This window comes from Anomalospiza imberbis, chromosome 2 (assembly GCF_031753505.1).
Source record: "Anomalospiza imberbis isolate Cuckoo-Finch-1a 21T00152 chromosome 2, ASM3175350v1, whole genome shotgun sequence".
NCBI classification, from domain to species: Eukaryota; Metazoa; Chordata; class Aves; order Passeriformes; family Viduidae; genus Anomalospiza; species Anomalospiza imberbis.
The window spans coordinates 61,664,329-61,684,961 of NC_089682.1; the positions used below are offsets into that span (position 1 = coordinate 61,664,329).

General features: G+C 36.0%; 1 protein-coding gene across 3 annotated transcripts in view; it reads left to right on the top strand.

Moving 5' to 3' along the window:
* Window positions 1-20,633, top strand: part of CWF19L2 (CWF19 like cell cycle control factor 2) — a 58,960-nt gene that overhangs the window by 16,645 nt on the left and 21,682 nt on the right. For all 3 annotated transcript variants that reach the window (XM_068181387.1, XM_068181389.1, XM_068181388.1), the window contains exons 6-10: window positions 30-123; window positions 1,138-1,253; window positions 1,553-2,283; window positions 6,056-6,149; window positions 8,941-9,030. In XM_068181387.1, coding sequence (XP_068037488.1) covers window positions 30-123; window positions 1,138-1,253; window positions 1,553-2,283; window positions 6,056-6,149; window positions 8,941-9,030 — 1,125 coding nt within the window. The remainder of the gene's footprint in view (window positions 1-29; window positions 124-1,137; window positions 1,254-1,552; window positions 2,284-6,055; window positions 6,150-8,940; window positions 9,031-20,633) is intronic.

A 20,633-nucleotide genomic window follows, 5' to 3' on the forward strand; every position in this document is an offset into this window, starting at 1 on the left:
TGCAAACATTTAAATTATTTCTGTTTTAGGCCATGCTGTCTGAGAGAGAACTCAATCCCTATTGGAAAGATGGTGGTACAGGTTTGCCACCAGAGAAGGATGAAGAGGCTTCAGTTAAGAAAGGTTAAAAGCAACTTTCAGTAATAATCTTAAATTTCTGTCTCCAATTTTTGGACTCTGTGTTCCTAATGAATGACTCCTAATGTTGTTGTAAGAGGATTATGAATTATATATATATTATTAATAATATAGGTAATAAAGTAAAATTTTGATGAAAATTCCATAGTGAATATTGGTTTAGTATCATAGTATGTAGTTTTGCAGAATTTCTCTTCAATGGGTTTTAATCTTGAGTGGTTTGACCTTCAATATCCTTACAGAAATTCTCCATTTTGAACTAATTAAAGAAAAGCATGATTTAACCAAGACAAGATAAATTGTTGTCAACTAATTTGCTTCCTTTCATTCCATTGCACAAATTACAGTTTTAAAGTATTCACCCACTCAGAAGTCTGAGTCACATCAGAATGAAGCACATTACAGATGCAGTTTGTGAAAAATAGTATTTCTGTAGCCTTTTCACTTTTTTCCTTACCCCGGAGTTACCCTGCCCATCTCCAGCAAACACAGTAATAAAAACCTTTTTCAAAATGTCATGAAACATTTATTATGTGGTGAGAATGCTCCTTGTATCTTGTCAACAGAGAAGAGTTGGGTCTGTGCTTTCTAAGAGCCTTTCCCTGTGGACAGTCTGTCCCAGAAACCATGAGCTCATGCCCACTTTTAGGAGTCACAGAGATCAGACATCGGAAATCTATAAGAGTTGATAGGCATCATTGAGTGTGTTTTAATGTCATAATGAAACTCCACAACTTCTCAGATGCCACTCCTGTCTTGGAAACTGCTTGTGATAAACTAGAGAAGCTTAAATTAAATGAGTGGTATTGCTGAGGTATAACCAGCATTAACTTATGAAAATATGTAATTGTATTTGTATATTAATTCTGTTTTCCTTTGCGCTCCTTCAATTTTTACAATAAGTTTAGGTGAAGCTTTAATGTCACATACAGAATAAGGTTAAATAGGAATAATTACTTGAGATGTAAAACCACAACCTCTTGTTGTTTTCTACTTTAGTTACAGTGGTAGAAGATGCTGGATTAAGTTGGCTGCGAAAATCATACCAAAGGATGAAGGAGCAGGCTGAGAGAGAGAAGCGAAATTTTGAGGAAATTGTAGCTGAGAGATATGGGGTAAAGATCTTCAGTTAAATTTTCTTCATACTAATAAATGTTTGGAAAAGATTACTTTCATATAAAGGCACATGAAGTATGAAGGCTCAATGTATGAAGTAAAACGTGAAAAGAAGCAGGAAAAAACAGACCCTGAAGCTTCTCTTAAGCTTCTCTCCAGGGTTTAACGCTACCCAGCCTTTTATATATTTTTCTTGTTAAATGTTTTTAATATATGAAATCTTGTAGCAAATTTGAAATACTTCAACAGTACCCCATGGCCTTAAAAGTGGTATGACTTTTTTGTTTTTTTCTTCTAGTCAGTGGAGGTATTTCAGTCACGATTAGAAGAAGCTGAAAAAGCTGCGTCCAAAAAGGAAAATTATCATAGAAGTGGAAGATGGAAGAAGACTGACTATTCAGAAAGTGAGAAGGAGAAGAAAGACAAGAAAGAACAGCATATTGAAAAGGTGACACGAGATGAAGATGATAGAGACAGACACATGTTTGGGGGCTGTTCCAGGGAGAAGTATGGCAAAGGGTGGGCACAGGATGACAAGGGTTACAGAAGAGAGGTATCAAGAGCAGACCAGGAATGTGGACGCAGTAACACGGACTCAATATCAAGGGGTTACAGCTCCAAAGCAGAAAAATACTCCAGTGAAAAACGAAATCAGGAAAGGAATTCATCTCTAAGCAGCTTGAAACACAAATTTTTGAAACCCTCTGAAGATGATTTAATGTCTTACAGTGCACCCAGAGACTCCAGGTTAAAGCAGTCCTCTTCCAAGGAGGACTCAGCTCATAGCTCTTTGAGCAACCGTTTTCAGAAACCCAATGAGGATACTGCACTGTGGACCAAAACACACACAGAAGATAGCAATGAGAAATTAAAATCTGACCAAAAATCATCAGGTACTAGGGAACAAATTGATGGCAAAAGTTGGAAAAGAACTCCAAGTGATGAAAAAGAGAAGTCGCAACAGGAATACGCAAGCGATACCCCTGAGAAGAAACAGATTTTATCTGACAGTAAAACATCATCCTCTAGGTATTCTATGAACATCTTTACTTGGTTTTTATTTGCTATATATACTTGTTTTTTCATGGCAAAATAGAACAAAAGCTCTATCTCCTTTTTGACATTATAAGCACTGATTGTATCAGATCTCTTTAGTTTGGAGGAGGAGTCTTAGCCTCCAGCTAAGGGCAGCTAGAAATAAGTTAAGCAGAAGTAGTGAACATCCCCTACCTGATCTGTCTCCTCAGCACATTTGAGAATTGCTAATGATAGGTTATTTTCTGCTTCTTTCTAATGTTAGTTCACACTGAAGTAAAATTGGCCTCTTAGGCAAAAAAAAACCTCCAAAATATCTTAACGGTCATTGAATTTATAAAATACAATCTCAAAATGTTAGAAAATGCTGACTAAAAACTGAAATAATTAATACAGCAGGGATAGGTTTGCCACTTGAGAGATGAGGTCATATGCTAAAGTGGTAGCATATGAAAAATAGTAGAAGGTATTTAATTGAAAGTATGCTTTCTGTGGTGAAGAGGAAGTATTAATAGAGTGGGAAAGGAAACACAAACTTAATAGGCAGCAGGAATTTAGTTTTCCATGACTTGCTTTTGTGAGAGACAATGGAGAGTAGTAAGGAGAGGTGGTCAGACAAGTTGTAGAGAACTGACCTTTTGCTCTGTCTCCTGTTCCTCCAGTATTAGCAGCTTGCTGGTTCTTCCAGTGATTTGACTAGTGTGATTTTTACTATGACTCTTCTTTCAGATTGTTCCAATAATTCACACATGCATGCACATGGATGAAAAGTGATATATAGGGATAGAAGTGTATAAATGTATAAAAACATATATATATATGTGAATATATGAAAAATGCCTATTAAGAGTTCCTCTTGAGTTCAGTGAAATGCTTCAAATGTATTTGAATTTTTCAACAAGCAGGAGTTGAGCCTCAAGGAGTGGAGGGTATCAGCTTTCTATGACGGTGCTCTAATCTTTGCAAAGTGGGGAGTTGGTGAGTTCTGAGAGGTGTCCCACTCAGTGCAATGCTGGCACAGTCAGCTGTGGTCCAGGAGAGCTCAGAGGGCCTCACACAGCACTGCTGTTGGTGGGGTCGCAGTCTGCTGGTCTGCAGTCATCAGTAAGTTTACATCCTGGCCACAGTCACTGGAATTTTGAAAAAATCCAGTAGCAATGGTACTGTTCCACTCAGACTGTGGTTCAGGTGAGTAATGATCAGAGGCTGCCAGGGGCTGAGTGTTTCTGCCTTTGTTCCCCACTGTGGCAGGCACCAGGAGTTCTGGGTGCGGACAGTGTGCTCCCCCACCTTAGCCTGGCAAGAGTTCCTGCTGCAGTCAAGGGATACTTCATTGGTCCACAAAGGCCAAAGCATAATGGGAATTCCTGGGATTGCAGAATGGCCTGGGAAGGGGAGGGCTAGGCACAATATGGAGGAAAACGCACCACCACATTGCTGTGGAAAAAATAAATTCCATCCCATCCAGCCAGACCTAGTCAAACATGTAATCATTGAGTGGAAGTTAGTGATACCATTGCCTCAGTATTGTTTTCTTTAAAGAAGCAGCTATTCTTTTCAGTCCTTTTTTTTTTTTTTTTTTTTGTGAAATAATGTTGATTCACTTTTTTTAGTTGTACGTACAAAAACAGTACCTTTTTTTAACTGCCACATTTATTAAGTACATTGGTAATTGTAACTGGACAAAGCTGCAAATTTTGGGAAATGAGATTGTGTGCGGAAGTGGTTTACTTGCTCAAGTTCAAAGAATTCAATTATTATGATGGAAAAGATGATTCTTTTCTTCACAGAAGAGAACTAGATGTAGAAACTGTTCAGCTGATATTTTCTTTTGCATGTGTTTTCCGTTCTGGTGCTGTTAAACCCAATTGTGCATCTTCTTTGATATTTTAATCATATTTCTTAGCCAATGCAATTACCAAGCTGACTCATTAGTAAAGTGGGGATTACTTAGGCCTGCAAAACCATATAGCCTCTGCTTATTGACATAACTTATATCCAGGTTCTTCTAAGATGACTTCTTAACTCCTGAGATTCTGTGTGTTTTGAAGTAGTGAATAACCTGTCTTCCTCTTTCTAGCGGTCAGAAGTATTTTTTTTTTGGTACTGTATTTTGTAGAAAATTCAGGCTTTTGGAATGTTTCAGGTTGGATTTGTGCAGTAGATACCTGTTGAGAGTAATTTATAAGCTGCTGTTTTCTTTTTCTTCTTAAAGTTTCAAGATTTGTAATGCATATACTCTTTTGGTAGTGTTGTCAGTCACGAAAAGTAAATCTTTGAGGTGAAGGCTTGAATTAATAGGTGTTGCTGATTCAGTTCCTCATCTCTCATGCTGAAAGCATGGCTTTTAAATTTTATCTTTTCTAAAGCACAGAGGAAGCCTTTTCAGCCTATAAATCAAAGTGGTTTGGACAGTTATGACACAGGTTAATTAAAAGTGCCGATTGGATGTCCAAGGGATCTCCCCAGAGGAAAAGTTCATCAGCTAGTGTTTGCTGGAAGTCACACTTAATAATGTGACTGCTTCAGAGTTTAATTTGAGACAAGATAAAAAGCAAATCAAAGCAATGTCTCAAGTCTCAAAAAGTTCAGACAATGATTCAAGCACTAGCACCATTTAAAAAAGCATATATGAATTAATAAACATCTTTTGTTCCCTTTTCTGAAGTAGTCTGCCTTGCTTTGAAGGATACAGCTTAAGGAACAGTGGGAACTTAATCTTTGAATGTTTTGTTTCTGGTGAAATTAAAGTAAATTCTGCTGAGTTCTAGGGGTTTGAATTGGGCATCTTGAAAATGAAGAAAAGCAACTTCAGTAATTTTCTCAGGACGGGGGAGGCCTGGCGCTTAAAGAGGACACCATCTTCAAAGATTTCTCCTTCTTCAAATCCTACAGGGTTTAAACACCAGTTAGTGAGTGAATTCTCTCTCTAACAGCAGGAACAATGTCATAACTGTACTCTTAAGTATCTTTTGTGTTAGATATTTTACTTTTAGAGTTAGTTGGTTTTAATCTTTCCTAGGGCCAGAGAACAAGAGCCAAACTTACTTGATGCCTCTTTGCAGTATTTCTTGGAATTCATATTTAATAAACATCATAAAAAGTCATATGCTAAGTTTTTAATATTAACATTAAGGTACAGTTCTCTTTATTTCTGTGGCTGTGGCTGAAGCTGTGGCTTCTCTAGGGGGACTTCATATTTTTAAAATGGGGCCAGTTAATTTTCCATGGACACTCTTCTGTGTCAGCGATAACATATTCGGATGCAAAGATTATACTGTGAGCAGATAAATATGGGAAAATAAGTAATCTTCAAGAGGTGGAAGGCCATTTGACAAACAGAATAACTCAGAAATTGGTGATTTTGCAGAAGTGAGATGTAAAAGCATGGCCAAAGCCAGAAAGAAGAATTAGAGTAGGTTAAAATAACATTTTCTGTTTCTCTTTCCCTTGTTTTTTTCCTGCTTATACTTGCTACTGACTTTTGACTGTTTTTTCATGCTGAGAGAATGTTCACAGATAGTACTTTTCATTTGAGTTGTTCTCAAAAGTTAAAGGAAGCAAACCTTGTAAAAATTTTATTTAAGGTCTTTGGTTTCAGAGTCCTTGGCAGCTTCTGTGTGCAAATACATTTTTATAATATGTCGTTTTCAATTATTTTGCCAATAGACATATATATACAAGTATAGTGGGCTTATCATTCTGAATTACACAGGTGAATACTGCACTGTTTTTCTGTGGCTTGAGTGCAGCTGGTGTTTTACAGATCATCAAAGGATGAGCCGCCTCAGGTGCTCAGTGAAGAGGAGATGAACAGACTGGGAGCGAGGATTGTGAAAGCAGAACTCATGGGAGACATGGTAATGGCTGTGGAAAACTGTCACGATTTACTACAATTTTTCTTCAAAGCTCACAGCGATTTAATTGTTTGGGTGGTTTTTTTGAAAGGGTATTGATTCAAGCAAATAAAGAAAAATTTGGTAGGATTTGAAGATAGTGCTTTTACAGTAATTTCTGCTTTAAATGCAGTAGTTCATAGACTAGAGTAGACGATTCAGGACCCCAGCTTTTTAGGATAAGCAGCATACCTAAAACCAGTTGTTCTCTGCCCTTTTTATAGTATTTATTGTCTTTTTATAAAAAAGGGAGTAGGTGAAAACTACAAAGCTCCCTGTCTTGGTTACAAGGTAAACAGTGTCTGGAGCTGTACTTATTTCATCAGCTTTGTCACAAGTAGGTACTTGTGGTCCGTAGCTCTGCTGTGTAAATGGGCTTACTAATTGGGATATGGAAACTGTAAAACTGAAAGGAATAGCATATGCCATTGCAGCCAGCTCTACACTGAGAACAGCTGTGGAATGCTTTGTGGTCCTGCTCTGATTGAGGTTGGTCTGTGGAGCTGGGAGAAACAGCTGCACATTTAACATGGCTTGTTTCAGCCAGCTACCTGAAGGAACAAGAATTTCACTCTTGTGCAACACTAAATTTGGAGGTTTATGTATTTTATTTATTACATTAAACATGGCTATAATGAGTTAATTGCCTTCATTAGTACTGTCTGGAAGCTTCAGTTATAACAAGGTCAGAGTCTGTTAGTTTTTAAGCTGCATTTTTCAAGTGCTTGGCTCTGAATAGCTGCTCTTGAGGAACTATTTTCATATTTTTTAGAAGCAAATGCTATCACTGTGGGCTTTTGTATTTATTTTTTAAGATTAATTTTTACTGCACCTGTTTAGTTTGCCTCTTGTAACATAATATTTACACCAAAATCTGCATATTTAAGAAATAATAAGTAAATATTTATTTATAGTAATATGTAAAACTTGTTACGTCTCCAAGTGGTAAATTAATATTTCTCAAGAGCTATTGATTCTTTGATTTGTGGAAAGTTTAGTATGTTCTGTCATTATTGCTCGACTAGGACATGGTGTTGATCTTTGTTGAAGCCCTTATCAGATAATTCAAATTTTGTTAGGAGAAAGTGTCCGTTTTATAAATATTTTCAAACCAATTTTATGTTATGAATTCTTTTTCCACAGGCTGTAGACATAGATATGAGTACATAACTTTAAACATTTGAACAGCAATACCTTATCTAGAAATCCTGTCCATTTTAAATGTTACTAACTTTAAAGGTAAATTAAAAGTAAGTTGCAGCAATGTATTTCCTACTAAGATATAATGTTAATGATTTAAATAGATGTGTCCATATGTTAATCTCTAGTTTTCTTAGTTAGTACTAAAAAAGTATATTAGTGAGGAAAAATATGTTTATGAAAGTAATTATGTGATAGGTTTGTGAGGGACTAGTGTAGTGTAAGCTATCTATGTACTAGTTGCTAAAGTACTGTGGAGGGGAAGGTTTTCCAAAATTGGTGGAAAGCAGCAAAAATTTGTAAACATTTTTTTCTGATACTGCTCAGCTTCAGTAGCATTGCCTAAACAAAACTTTGGGCAAATTATTTGGTCTTTTTCTTTTCAACCTGATGGGAACTGAATGTAAGCGATTTGATGAAAAATATACACATATTCTGTGGGGAGAGTGTAATTAATTTAATATTCTATCATTTTGTTTTGTTTTGACTCAGATCATGTGGCAGAAACCAGTACTACAATTTTATTATTATTTTTATATATACAGTTTTCTATATATGCACTCTGAATCAACCTAATTTAAAAAACAAACAATCCTAAAACCAAACAACAACAATTTAAATAATAAAACAGCTAATATAATACATATAATATATAATATATAAAAGCCTTATGGCATTTTAAGTATTTTTCATGGTCTTTCTCTAATCAGATTGAAAATGCTTGTTTAAGTAAGTTCCTCCCCACACACCAGAACAGTTGGTTATGTAACAACATGTTCTGGTGGCTGGAGCTCGAGGTTGGCCATGTGGGCCAAATGAATTCTGAATCTGTTTTTGTTACTGATCTGCTGCCTGGTGTTGATCAAATGACTTAATTTTGGGGAAGCAAATAAGGGCACAATGGTTGGAGTCCAGTCAGTGAAACTGACAGAGGGGTTAAAGTATAAATGGTTCTATTCTTTACAGGTAGATAGGCTGGCAATTCCTAGCAATCCAAGATATTCTGAAATACTTCTATTTAGTTAATAATCAGGTGGTTAAGAGAGCACAGGAGCATCAAAACCAATTTCTACAAGACTGTAAACTGGTCTTATTTTCTACCTCTTGTTCATTTTAATTCTCAAGATAAGATCTGAAGCACAGAAGTTGGACATGGAGTGTAGAGAGCTGTAAAACTTCATAGCAAAAATTTCTGAGAGATATTTCCCTAGAGCCATAGAGCTGATGTATGTGTGTGTGTGTTTGTGTACAAGAAAAAAAAAAGAATATGACTATAGTAAAAATGCAGCGAACCCCGGATGCAGGGAAGAAATGATGATGTCTGGCTCCAGATCAGAAGGCTGAATGATAGCTTTATTAAAACTATACTATATTACATTAATATCCTATAAAGAGTTGTGTGAATTATACTGACATTTTTTTAGTATTTTGTGTCATTAGAGTTTAAAACATTACACCAAAACACAAAAATTAAATGAATAGTTCATTTTGATATGAAAATCACCTTAAAATTTAAGATAGTTAAACTAATGGGGTACTACCACTTTTGTTGAAGGATTTAGCTTCAGAACTTCAAGCAAAACTTGACAGTGCTCGCAAGTTGAGACAGACTCAGGGACAGATTCCAGCAAAGGCTAGCAGAGAGGTAAGTGGAAAAATAGTTTTATTTTCTTTGCATTAACACAGTTATATGTATGATACAGGTAGCAGCTGAATTAGAGAATATCAGATGTACTTAGGAACATTAGAAAGTGTAACTTCTGGTGAGTGACTGTCCAAATTGAATTGTATTTTGTTAGTAAACAAAACTTTCTCCATTGTACTTCAGCAAATTCAGTAGATTTTTTTTTACTCATAATATTTCCTCAGCAAGGATAAATTTCTTCCATTAAAAATGAAACTGATATGTGCTGGCTGTTACATAACTACCGTGTCTGAAGAAGCTGGCATTTGTTATTTGGGTGGTGTTTAAGAAATGTAGGAAAGCTTCTTCTGTACCAACATGATATAAGGAAACAGGTCTAATATCTTAAGTTGTGAGCTCTGTCCTCATGATGGAGAGGAAACTTTCAGGCAAATAAAATAATATTCTTGTTCAGTTTGACCCCAATTCCACAGTAAAAATTCAGGCACTAGTGAGTTGAGTTTGAAAAGCCACTAACTTTTTTTATCCTAAAAGGCTTCATGTCAGACCTTATACACCAGCTAGTATTTGTCCAATCTTTAAGTGAGTTGAGTTTGAAAAGCCACTAACTTTTTTTATCCTAAAAGGCTTCATGTCAGACCTTATACACCAGCTAGTATTTGTCCAATCTTTAGAAGACAAACTAAACTGAATTACAATGTGTGGTCTCTGTGTGACTACCCTGTGGCGATATTATTTATGTCTCACACCTGAATTCACAACAATTCAAAATTACAAAAGCTCTGTATAGGTAGATTCTGCTTCATTGCAGTGCAGTTCTTTGGCATGGTTTTCATATATGTAAAAAAAAAAAACCCTATATAAAGCAGACTGGAGTTGTGTAATTACACAGGAAAAAATCCATTCAGATTTTAAATTGGGAAGTTAAGAGCGTGTTATGGGCAGGCCTCAGAAATTTTGCTCTGTCCTAAGCCCTGTCTTTGTGATGCCAGGGTATTCTTACTGATTTTACAGCTTTGACCACTGGGACACAAGCAAGATGTGTTTGGTACTCCTGTGCATGAAGGGCCAGCATTGTTGCACTGTGAGTCAACAGCCCAGATGTTTAGGAACCATCCCATAGCACAAGGGAAGCTGATTTGTGAAGGGCTGTTTGGCTCTGCATGACTCAGCCTTCCTGTGGCATAGACCACCCAAGCACCAGCCTCAGCCACTTCAGCCAGGTGTACTGCAAGTGAGGCACTTAAAGCAATTTCCACAGAAATGGTTTTCCAGAAGGATATCCTGTTGATCCCAAAGTTTGATAGCTGTGCCTCCATTACCAGTAACAAACATGAAGCATTTTGTTCCAGGCAGGTCTGTCTCTGTTTCTGCGGAGCAGCATGGCCAGTGTCATGCTGAGTGATCCTAAAGTGTGGCTTTGCCTTATTTCAGTTTCTGTTGGGAGGGCTGGGGAGATAAATCAGGAAGCAGTGAAGGCAATTTTGAATGCATCTCCCTAGGAAGTTTTTTTTCCTTAATTAATTGGACACGGATCAATTTCCCAATTCTGTTCCCTGTGTGACTGAATGAAGACGTACGCTAGTATAAGGGGGTGAATGAATGGCTGGGGTTTGTACAGAGGACAGGATCAATTCTTTTGATAGCGGTGCTGGTTTATTCTGCCTTAAAGTGATCAAGAAACTACAGATGGAATGGACTATAAAGTGCTAGCTTAAATCCTATTTTAATTTTATTTCATTTTATTTTGTTTATAAGTGGGAGTAGAGGCAAATATAGCTTTTACAGTGGGACTTAGTGACTAGTTTTGTAATTTTTTTGGCTTAGACAAGAATTCTACCCCGAGCTATCTCAAAAATGTGGTTATGAAGTACAGTTTTCAAAAACAGATGTTTGGAGTTTAAAGCCCTTGTGCTTCTCAGCTGATATATTTCACCAAGTCTCAGCTTGGGTAGAACCCTGGTGTTGTTCACTGTAGGCTGCCTTAAGTATGAAACCCTATAAATTTTAGGATGAATGTAGTTAAATTATCCGTTAATGGAATTTGGGGTCTTAATGAGTATTGTAGTCAAATGCTTGAGCCGCATTTAGATTGTGCTTGTTTTGTCTTTAAGTTTGAGCAGGAGGAAAACTTCAGGGTCTATGAAAATCAAAACACTTTTGATTTCCTTTGGGATATAATAAAATTATGCTTATTTTCTAATTTGTCATGGGCATTTTGAGAAAGCAAAGCTGCACTTTGAGCCCTAGTGAAACTGTGTAAAGAGAAGGCTGCTGTTCCATAGGGTTTCTGAGTTGGGATAGATGATGGAAATGATACCTATTGAATTTAAGGAGACAGCAGAAAATTGTGGAGACTTCAGCATTTAGAAAACAACTTTCATGTGTTCATAGTTTACCTCTTAAATACAGTTTGTATTTCTGTTCTGAAAGTGTTATACAACCCTAGATTTTATTACATTGATTATGAGGATGTCACCTCTACCATTGTCAGTACCAGTCACAACTGATGTAATTTATAATTTTATTCAATATTTTTACTTAACAAACTGTATCTGGAACGTTAGCAGTCCTATGGGGCGCATTATTTGCAGTGGGTTTTGCTACTACAAAAATGGGAATGTAAAAATTTAAATGAAGAAGGGGCAGAATATAGAATATATCCTTTGGAAGGGACTTATTATGAACATCTGGTCCAAGAACATGGTGGTGGATGAATATAGTATAAGAGTATGCATCTTATAAAACTGTTTTCAATCCCAAATGAAGAATGTCTTAGAAGAAAAGCTTCTGAACCATAAGCTTTTTTCTATATTCCGTAGAACTTAATTAGTATGCAGGAAACAGAAAGTAGTCTCTGCTGAGCAAATGCTAGAGACACTTTTCAGTAATGATGAATTGCATTTGAAAGACAAAATCAATACAAAATTGAATGAAAGCTAGAAGGTGGTACTTTAAGCAGAATAACATGATAGGGTATAGTGTCACTGATTATTTAAAAGAAGAGTTCTGAAAAATAGAAGCAGCTATAGGCTTTTCTGTTATGCATTTGAGAATATGTAGGGAAAATATGAATTATTTAATCACAGAAAATCTTCATTTGAATAGCTGAATCTTATGTGGAAGTCCTTCAGCCTTTGGTCGAGTATGAGTGTTTCCTACTGAAGAGTATTCAGTGCTTCTCTGAAGCCTCTTGCATATGGAAGATATCTGTAGAGTAAGACTTGAATTTTGGCAGGCACAGCATTTCACTTTTCAATTGCTGACATGATGCTGCTTTAAAGGAGAAAACCTTTTCTAGGCTACCTGTTGTATCTGTGAGCATAACAGACTCCAGGCCATTGCTTGTGCATCTCAGGTGGAGAAGATTTATAATGCAGGGAAAAGTTAATTCAGTGAGTTTTATGGCATAAGTGAGGCTCATCTTTTAGTGAAAGCCTTCATAATATTAAGAACTCCATTGTACTTTGAGTGCTTCTGCTATTTTTATTTAATTATTCTTCTTGAGTATAAATAATAAGGTTGATTATGTTTCCAACACCTCCTCTCTGAACACAAATTTTGAGGTATTGAAGGTCTGATGTTTAATTTGGATTTCTACGATTCATTAGACTCCAGACTGAGGGAGAATTGTAGGGAAACTGACTCAATATAAATAATATTTTAAAAATTCTTTTTGAAAAACTAACACTGGTTTTTAGAAAACAAACTGAATAAAACAGCTTGCCTTAAATCTCAAGTCCTCCTTGTATGAAGGGGGCCTGCAGAGAAGCCAGACAGGGGCTCTGTGTTAGGAACTGTAGTGACAGGACAAGGAGTAATGGGTGCAAACTGAAAGAGGTAAAATTTAGGTTGGATATTAAAAAGAATTTTTTTACTGTGAGGGTGGTGAGACACTGGAACAGGTTGCCCAGGGAGGTTATGGATGCCCCAGTCCCGGCAGTGTTCAAGGCCAAGTTGGCCAAGGCCTTGAGCAGCCTGGTCTTGTGGCAGGTCCTGCCTATGGCAGGGGGTTAAGGGGAATAAACCCTTAATATTCTCTGATTCCATAAAATTGCATCCACTGCATCCCATTGTATATAGTTCTGCCTTAGGAGAGACAGGATGGAACATGCTGGATCTTCATCCAGAGAAATTATTTTCTGCACAGCTACTATCCTGAGACAAGTAAAGCATGTGACAATAGGAGTGAGTAGCTGAGAGGAATCACATGTGGAACAAACCTGAAATAATGTTCTCTTGGTTCCAGTAATGATAATGGGGAAAACAAGAATGTATATTTATTTTTCATATGTTTTCAAGATTGACCTGTTCACAAATAGCTTGAAAATGGCAGGGATTCCTTGGAGAAAGAGACAGTTATCTCAAAATAAGGTGGGGTGTGTGTGTACACGTGCTTGACTATATGTGTAAAATTTAGATAGTGATTAATACTTCACAGAAGGAAGTGAAAGAAAGAAGGAAAAGAATGCTTCTGATGTGTGGGCGTTTTTATTTAAAAAGAACCCAAGCCAATGCTAAACAAACACAAAGTAAGCAAAAGCCAAATTACCCTGAAAATTAACATTCAAAATTGCAGGTGTGCCAGGTTGTTAAATTTTAGGTTTGGGAATCGAGACTATAAACACAGATATTTTTCTGCAATGAAAATATTTGGTTGTCAAAATTTACCTATAATATGTTTTCATAACATTCATTCTGACTTAACCAATGCAGAACCTAAAAACAGCTGTAGTATAAATGTACCATATATAAAGAATTCTTTAAAAATTATTTTAAATTGCTTGGTATAAAAGTATAGATGAGACACTTGTGTAAAAACTAGAAGGCTGGGGATTAATGATCTTCACTAAATGCACAGTAAAAATCTGAGATTTTATTGGGAACTTCAGATGGTGAGGAGATACAGCAACAGATGGCTCATGGCCTGTTTACTCTCAGATGTTTTCAACTCATCATAATTCGTGATTCCTGCTGTTCCATCACACTCGAATCTTGTCTGCAAGATGGCTGTGCCATTCTTTCTCCAGCAGAAGTTTGTGTTTCCCTACAGACTTGACTAGCTCTAAATGTAAAATGAAATAATGAAGGGGGCATACTTCTGCAGAACTGCTTTCATATCATTAGTGCATACTTCTAAAAATAATAGGTGTATGCTGTTATTGATTAGTTTATTTCCTGAACATTCTTGTTGATGTCAGTAAGAGTGGATTACACAATTATTTAAGACAAAGATATATTAAGACAAAATGGTTTATCTTCCTGAAGGTATTTTATAGGAAATTGGCTTTTGCAATTAAAATGTGTCGGAAAAATTGTATCATTAAGTAAATTATGTAAAATATCTTACCATTTCAGTACATGTGAAAGTATAAAAGGGCAGAATGGCTAAAACTTCTTAAAATTCAAACTGAGAATACAAAAACTTCCAAGTATGCTTTAACACCAGAGCAAAAACCATATCTAAATGCCATACAGCACTTGTAACACTTGTAACTGATGGTGTCATTTTTTCTGGCTGTTTTTCTCCCAACACCATGTTAAATTTCTACATATTTTTACTTCCGTGTTTACCCTTTCACTGTGTTAAATCAGTTGATAAGATGAAATAGAAATCTGTGGACTTAAGAACCACCATGCTGCAATATTTTCTTTTTTTTATTGTCTGAGTATACATGTTTTGTGTCAGATGTCCCTGCTGTAAAAAGAAGCCATCTAGTCATTACAGTTTTTACAAATTTTCTTACATCTCATTCCTACAGTGCCTCATTGATGTAGCTAAGTGACTGACCATTTGAAAGTGTAGCTAACAATTTAGAGTATCAAACTGAATATTTTGAGCTTTTTTTAAAGTTGTGTTTTCAAGGCTATGTGGCTTCCTGATATCCAGGATATTATTTTAAAGCTAGATTTAATTGCCTTAGTTTTCCCCATTTCTGGGTGCATCAATGGACAGACACATTACAAGCTGCTGTAAGTTATATGTTACTAGTTCCAGTTTTACTTCCACAGGCTGGCAGTATGACTCTTACTGAATTTGACTTTAGATTTGTGTGTGTGGCCATTCTACTCAAGAGATGGTATTCTGATCACCCTATCTTCAAGATACTCTAAGAAATTAAGTATTGAGTGGAAATAGAAAGATTTCTGCCTGCAGGGCTAATGTCAGAGACATTAATTGTAAAGAGGAGATTAATGAGGATTAATAAACTGCTTATTCTGAGTAATAAACAGTTTAGCCAAAATAACCTTTTTGTAATATAAGGACAAAGAATTGCTGAATTTTAAGGGGCATCTGACTTTATATCAATAAGAACACATGAAGTTTTTTACTTATTGTGTTATTAACCTGTGTTACTCACTCACTGATAGAAGAAAAGGATAGAGACCTAATCCTTTTCCATGGTTTGGAGTTTTTGGGGGTTTTTTTAGTCTAGTGCTTTACACACAAACCAAGATACAGATGCTTTTTTGTAGAATAGTTCACCTGTGCATTGCAGCCTGCATTAGATTTTATAATGCTTCTCTTCACTGTTAAACACAAGGGCCTAATTATGGCAGTCCAACTTTCTGATCTTGTAAAACCTTTTAAAAATCCCATTACTGTGTTAGCACCTTTTGAATGTGTAATAGTGACTCATTAATATATTTATTAAGTCTTTCTTGAAATTCTAAATTTTTAACCTAGTTTTTAGAAGTTTGCTTTTGCTTTCCTTCCTCATGCTGCTAATTTTCTTAGTCTTGTTTTTTTTCTGCTTTAAGAAACCCAAATCAAAGATACAATATGCATACAGAGGACTGCTGTTATAGACCTCTGACCATTTTAATTTAATGTTCCTGTAAGATGCAAACCTCAGTCTTGCCGTAGAGAATGGTTAACCTACTGATTTTATAAGCATTACCTTGAAGGTTACAGTAACACTATTCAAAACAACTATTAGAGCCTGAAGAGGAGCTTAGATGCTTTGAAACCTGTTACTTGGGGACTCCAGATTGGGAATAAAACGACTCCTGAATATGAGACATCGTGCCCTTAGGAATAGCCAGCACTGAAGGAGGCAGATGTTCTTTCTACACAGAATGTACCCATCCTTCTGGTGACTGGTGATTTTGTGTGAATCAAGCTGAGAGCCTAAGAGAAGGGTAACTGGAATGGGAGGAGAAGGAGCAATGGAAGAGAACAGGAGACAGTGAATGGAAGAAATAACTGAGTCCAGCACTCTGAGAAGTGCTAGATAGCTTTTAGACAATTACTGATACTATAATGTAAGGACAGACTTTTCCAGTAGAGGAATAAGACAATATTCAAAGCATTTCCATTTGCTAGAGACTGTAGGGGAAAGGAAACAGGTGGCATGCTTAATGCAGCATCTGATTTGACAAAGCTAGCATTTGGTTGTAGAGGCTAGTTCCTCGCTGAAGACTGTTCCTTTGTTATTCCTTCATTACAATGTGCTTGTACCACTTGAATGTAGCTCTCAGTAAACATGTGCAGAATGCTTTCAAATCGTGCAGCATCCAGCTTTTTGTTGGCTCAGTAATTAAAAAAACTTGGGGTTTTTTAAACTTTAGTTGTTCCCTACCCTACAATACACTGACTATTAAAATACATTTTATTCCCTATAGCTATTAGCAATGAAAAACAGTTCAGAGTGGATCTTATCTCAGATGCTTGGCCTGACTACTCCATGTGTTCACCTGCTACAGTGTCCGTTCCTCAAATTAAGCTGTGCACTTGAAGAGGCAGGGGATTTCCACTTCTTCCTGCTGGATTATGGAACAGGGATAATCTCTGAAGAGTTCAAAATTCTTACTCAGATCTGTATCTTATTTATTTATGTATTTAATTTAAAGCTTTTATCTTTCAAAACCAGACTTGTCTGCTTGTTTTGTTCAGTTGAGTGTTAATTGCCATATAGCAGTTTGTGCATTTGCTGATAACAACTGTGTACTTTGCATATTTAATTGGCCTGAAATAAAAAGTTATGTTCCTTAATTAATGGCAACAAACAGTTCCTCTCTCATTCTGGAAATCGACCCTATTTTTATTCATTTCAGACTGTAAATTATATTGTTTGTTTAGCAATCATCACAAGATTTAGGCATAGTGACTGAGCCTCTTCTTCAGTTTCAATTTTAACATTTAACAACAGTTATGTTAAAAGTACTTTAATATATGTTTTTAAACTTACTGTTGTACTTAATAGAAATATTATTTTTTGATCATAATTATTAATGAGTATTTATTATATCACAGTGACCACATTGTATTACCATATACCATGTCACATAGTCATGGGAATACAAGTGTAAAGAAAATATCAATAGATAAAAAGAGAACATTAAGTAACTCTTGCAGTTAGATTGATATCCACACTCCTTTGAAAAAATCTATTACTTCTGTGAGTGGTGGATTTTTCCTGCAAAGGCTCTTTCTCAGTATGGTGTAATTGCTCAAGTGTAGAAGAAGTCTAGTTTTTATTTTACTTGTGTGAACTTGTCCATTACAAATGTTAGATACATTGCCCCAGAATTCAGAATTCCCAGGATCAGCCTTTGGCACATTTTAAAGCGTTTTATTATATTGGCCGCTTTCCATTATTTTTATACTGAGACCTGTTGAAGTGATATAGTATATGCTGAAGGATGTGGACATTATATGTTGGAATTCTTTTTTAGAAGCTCTAGTGAAAGTCATTACTATATAGCAGCTTACTTAAAAAACTCCTTTTACTGTTATTTCAGTTTAAAGGTGATTTCTAAAGTTCTAGGGTTTTTTTTTCTTTTTTATTTCAAAAAGTACTTTTGAATAAAATACAATTAATTAATATGTTATTCAAATGTCACCTTCTGATAATGCTGTAACCACCTGAGCATCTTTTTCTACCAGAAAGCTTTTTGCTTTTGATGTGCTTAGAAATAGCTTTACTAATTATTGTTAGTAAGATTCTCCTAAAAATCAATTTTTTGCATGAATACAAATAACTTTCTGTTATGCTGTATTTTTAAGTCAGTTATATTTAGATAGGGTTTTGAGTTCTGAAGGATGTCTTTACCTCTAATAACTTTAATCTTCTGAATAATCACGTTTGGCTTGCATCCATTGGATTCATTTTGGTTCCTAATATGCATTTGCTGTTAATCTCTAACATGACTTCACATTAGTCTTCACACTGTCCATAATTATTTTATCCTTTAATCTCACTTTGAAGGACCACTTCTATTTTTTTTTGGTACTTCGTATTCTAAAGCAAAAAAATACTATAATTTTTTGCCTTTTTTTCTCCTCTGGAATATTACATCTAAATACATTATAGTCAGTATTACATGCTTTGTGTCAGGACTCAGGACTCTTGGAAATAAGGGAGAAAAAACCTCAAAGCCTCATAAAGCAGACAAAACCTTGCCAGCTGTAGGGTTCTGACCCAAAGAATTCAGTATGTGTTATATCTATTGCTCCCCTCTCCATTCCCTGTCCCTGTCCTAACTCATTCCATGGTTCAGATCCAGAAGGTACTCTTCTGCTGCTTGTATGATAGTGTGTAAGCATGCAGAAATGGGAAGAACAAAGAAAGTGCAAATGTTGCTTGGATCTAACATTTTAGAGCCCTTCTTCAAAGGCAAAGAAAGTCTGTCATATAGAACACCTTGTGAATTCCATTAACTTTTGGGAAGATAACAGCCTGCACATCAATGACATCCTTTTTGAAATGTCTATATTAAGAATTTTAGTGAAGACAAATTTTGGGATGGATGTCTTTAAAAGGAACTAAATGTTTGTAAGTTGATACAAGAATATATAATTTACTGTTCTTTACAGTTGTTGAAGCACTGCTGTTGTAATGACTATTGGTTTTAGTGACTTGTATTTTTTTAAAGTCATGTATACAGTGAGGTTAAAATTTAGAGACTGGGAATGGAAAACTTCATCCTTTTCTTGTCTCAGTAACACAAAGGCGTGGGGAAGGAGAGACCTAAGTTAGCATCCTTTTGGAGACACTATATGGGCAGCAGGTAAAAGGAGCTGAATGACTGGAAAGATGCTCCTGGCAGAGGATTTCACATAAACAGGACCCTTCAGAAGTGGCTACTTGGTAGATTATTCACTGAAAACTGTAAAGGGTCTGCTGTGTGGATTTGACTAGTCCTCTTGGGAGAGCTTGTTATCCCTACTTGGCCATGTGGATATGGTGAGCTTTTCCTCTACAAAGGTCGGTATCATTTCAGGCTAGTTAGTAATGCTCTGGATTTTTGAGATTCCACTGTAATATCTATGGTTGTGTTCAACCACCAAACTTGCAAAGTCGCCCATCTTTTAAAGGAATTGGGGCATTTGAGAAGTTTCCTGTGATATATTCTTGTTGATGCTAACTTCATCTTTGCTTTCTGTATCTTCAGTGAATGTTTTATGGCATAGTAAAACCTGGTTCCCACAGTCTTTGGCAGCTGTGACCTTTTTATCGCATGACGTTTGGGGTGAATGCACACAGCCTTTTTCTCCTGTTAGGATGGACCATCTTTTCTTCCCCTCCCAATAGGGACAAAAGCCCTTACCTTGTGAAGAAGGGACACATGAGGTACAGGTTATGCACAGATAAAATGTGTATGGCTGATACTGGAAATAAGTAGTGTTGTATTCTCTGAAAATACCAGTATTGTTATTGGAGCCAACGTGCTGCTGGACATCCTGGTTTGCTTTGCAAAATCAGATTTGCTTTTGGTGTTACAGAAGAGAGAGGTCTGGCTTCCTCAGGCAGCTTTTTGGTTCTTAACTTCTACCTTCGTATGACTTTCCTTGGAAAAATGTAATTAAGCTGCTGAAGTATACTTCAGTATCTACAGATTTTCCAGACTTTATTTGGGTTTCTGGGACAAGCTTTCCTTAGGCAAGGATGGCAGGTGGAAAGCAGTTTGGTAGAAAATGGCTTGAAATTGAGATTAATGAAGTTGTTTATAAGATTTGACAAAGGCTGTCCTAATATCATCTGATTAAGTAGTGACCTCATTATGTGCTCTAGTCTTTGGAGTACAGTCAGGAAGTTCACAGGCTTTTAAATTATTTTTAAAATTATTCTTAATATTTAGAAAGTGAAGTACTTACTTTTTGGTGAAGACTTTCTGCCTTTTTTCCCCCCTCTCTGTGTGTGTATATATATATAATATAACTATCCCCTATAGATACTATCCCCTATATATGATATATCTATTACCTATATCTATCTATATAGGGGCCCCCTATGAAGTGGGACCCCTATAAAGGACTTTCCATTAAGACAGGTTCTATAACTTTTTGGATCTCCACACCCTCAATCCATAAAATAAGTGGTAATAGGCTGTAGGCTTTTAGAAGGTTTTTGGGAGTATAGCATTATAATGATGGTGGTGTTTATTAATACAATATTATCTCTTTAACTCTTTGAGAAGCACTGTGTGTCTTCTGGAGATAAAGCTTAATGCAAAAAAAAAAAAAAAACCCAACACAAAACAAACAAACCCAAGTATACCAACTTGGTTCTTTTGGAAAGAAAAGCTCTGCATTTAACTAATTGAATGTATTTTTAATACTTTTTTTCTTTCTGAATGTGAAAAGAATGCCTCACTAA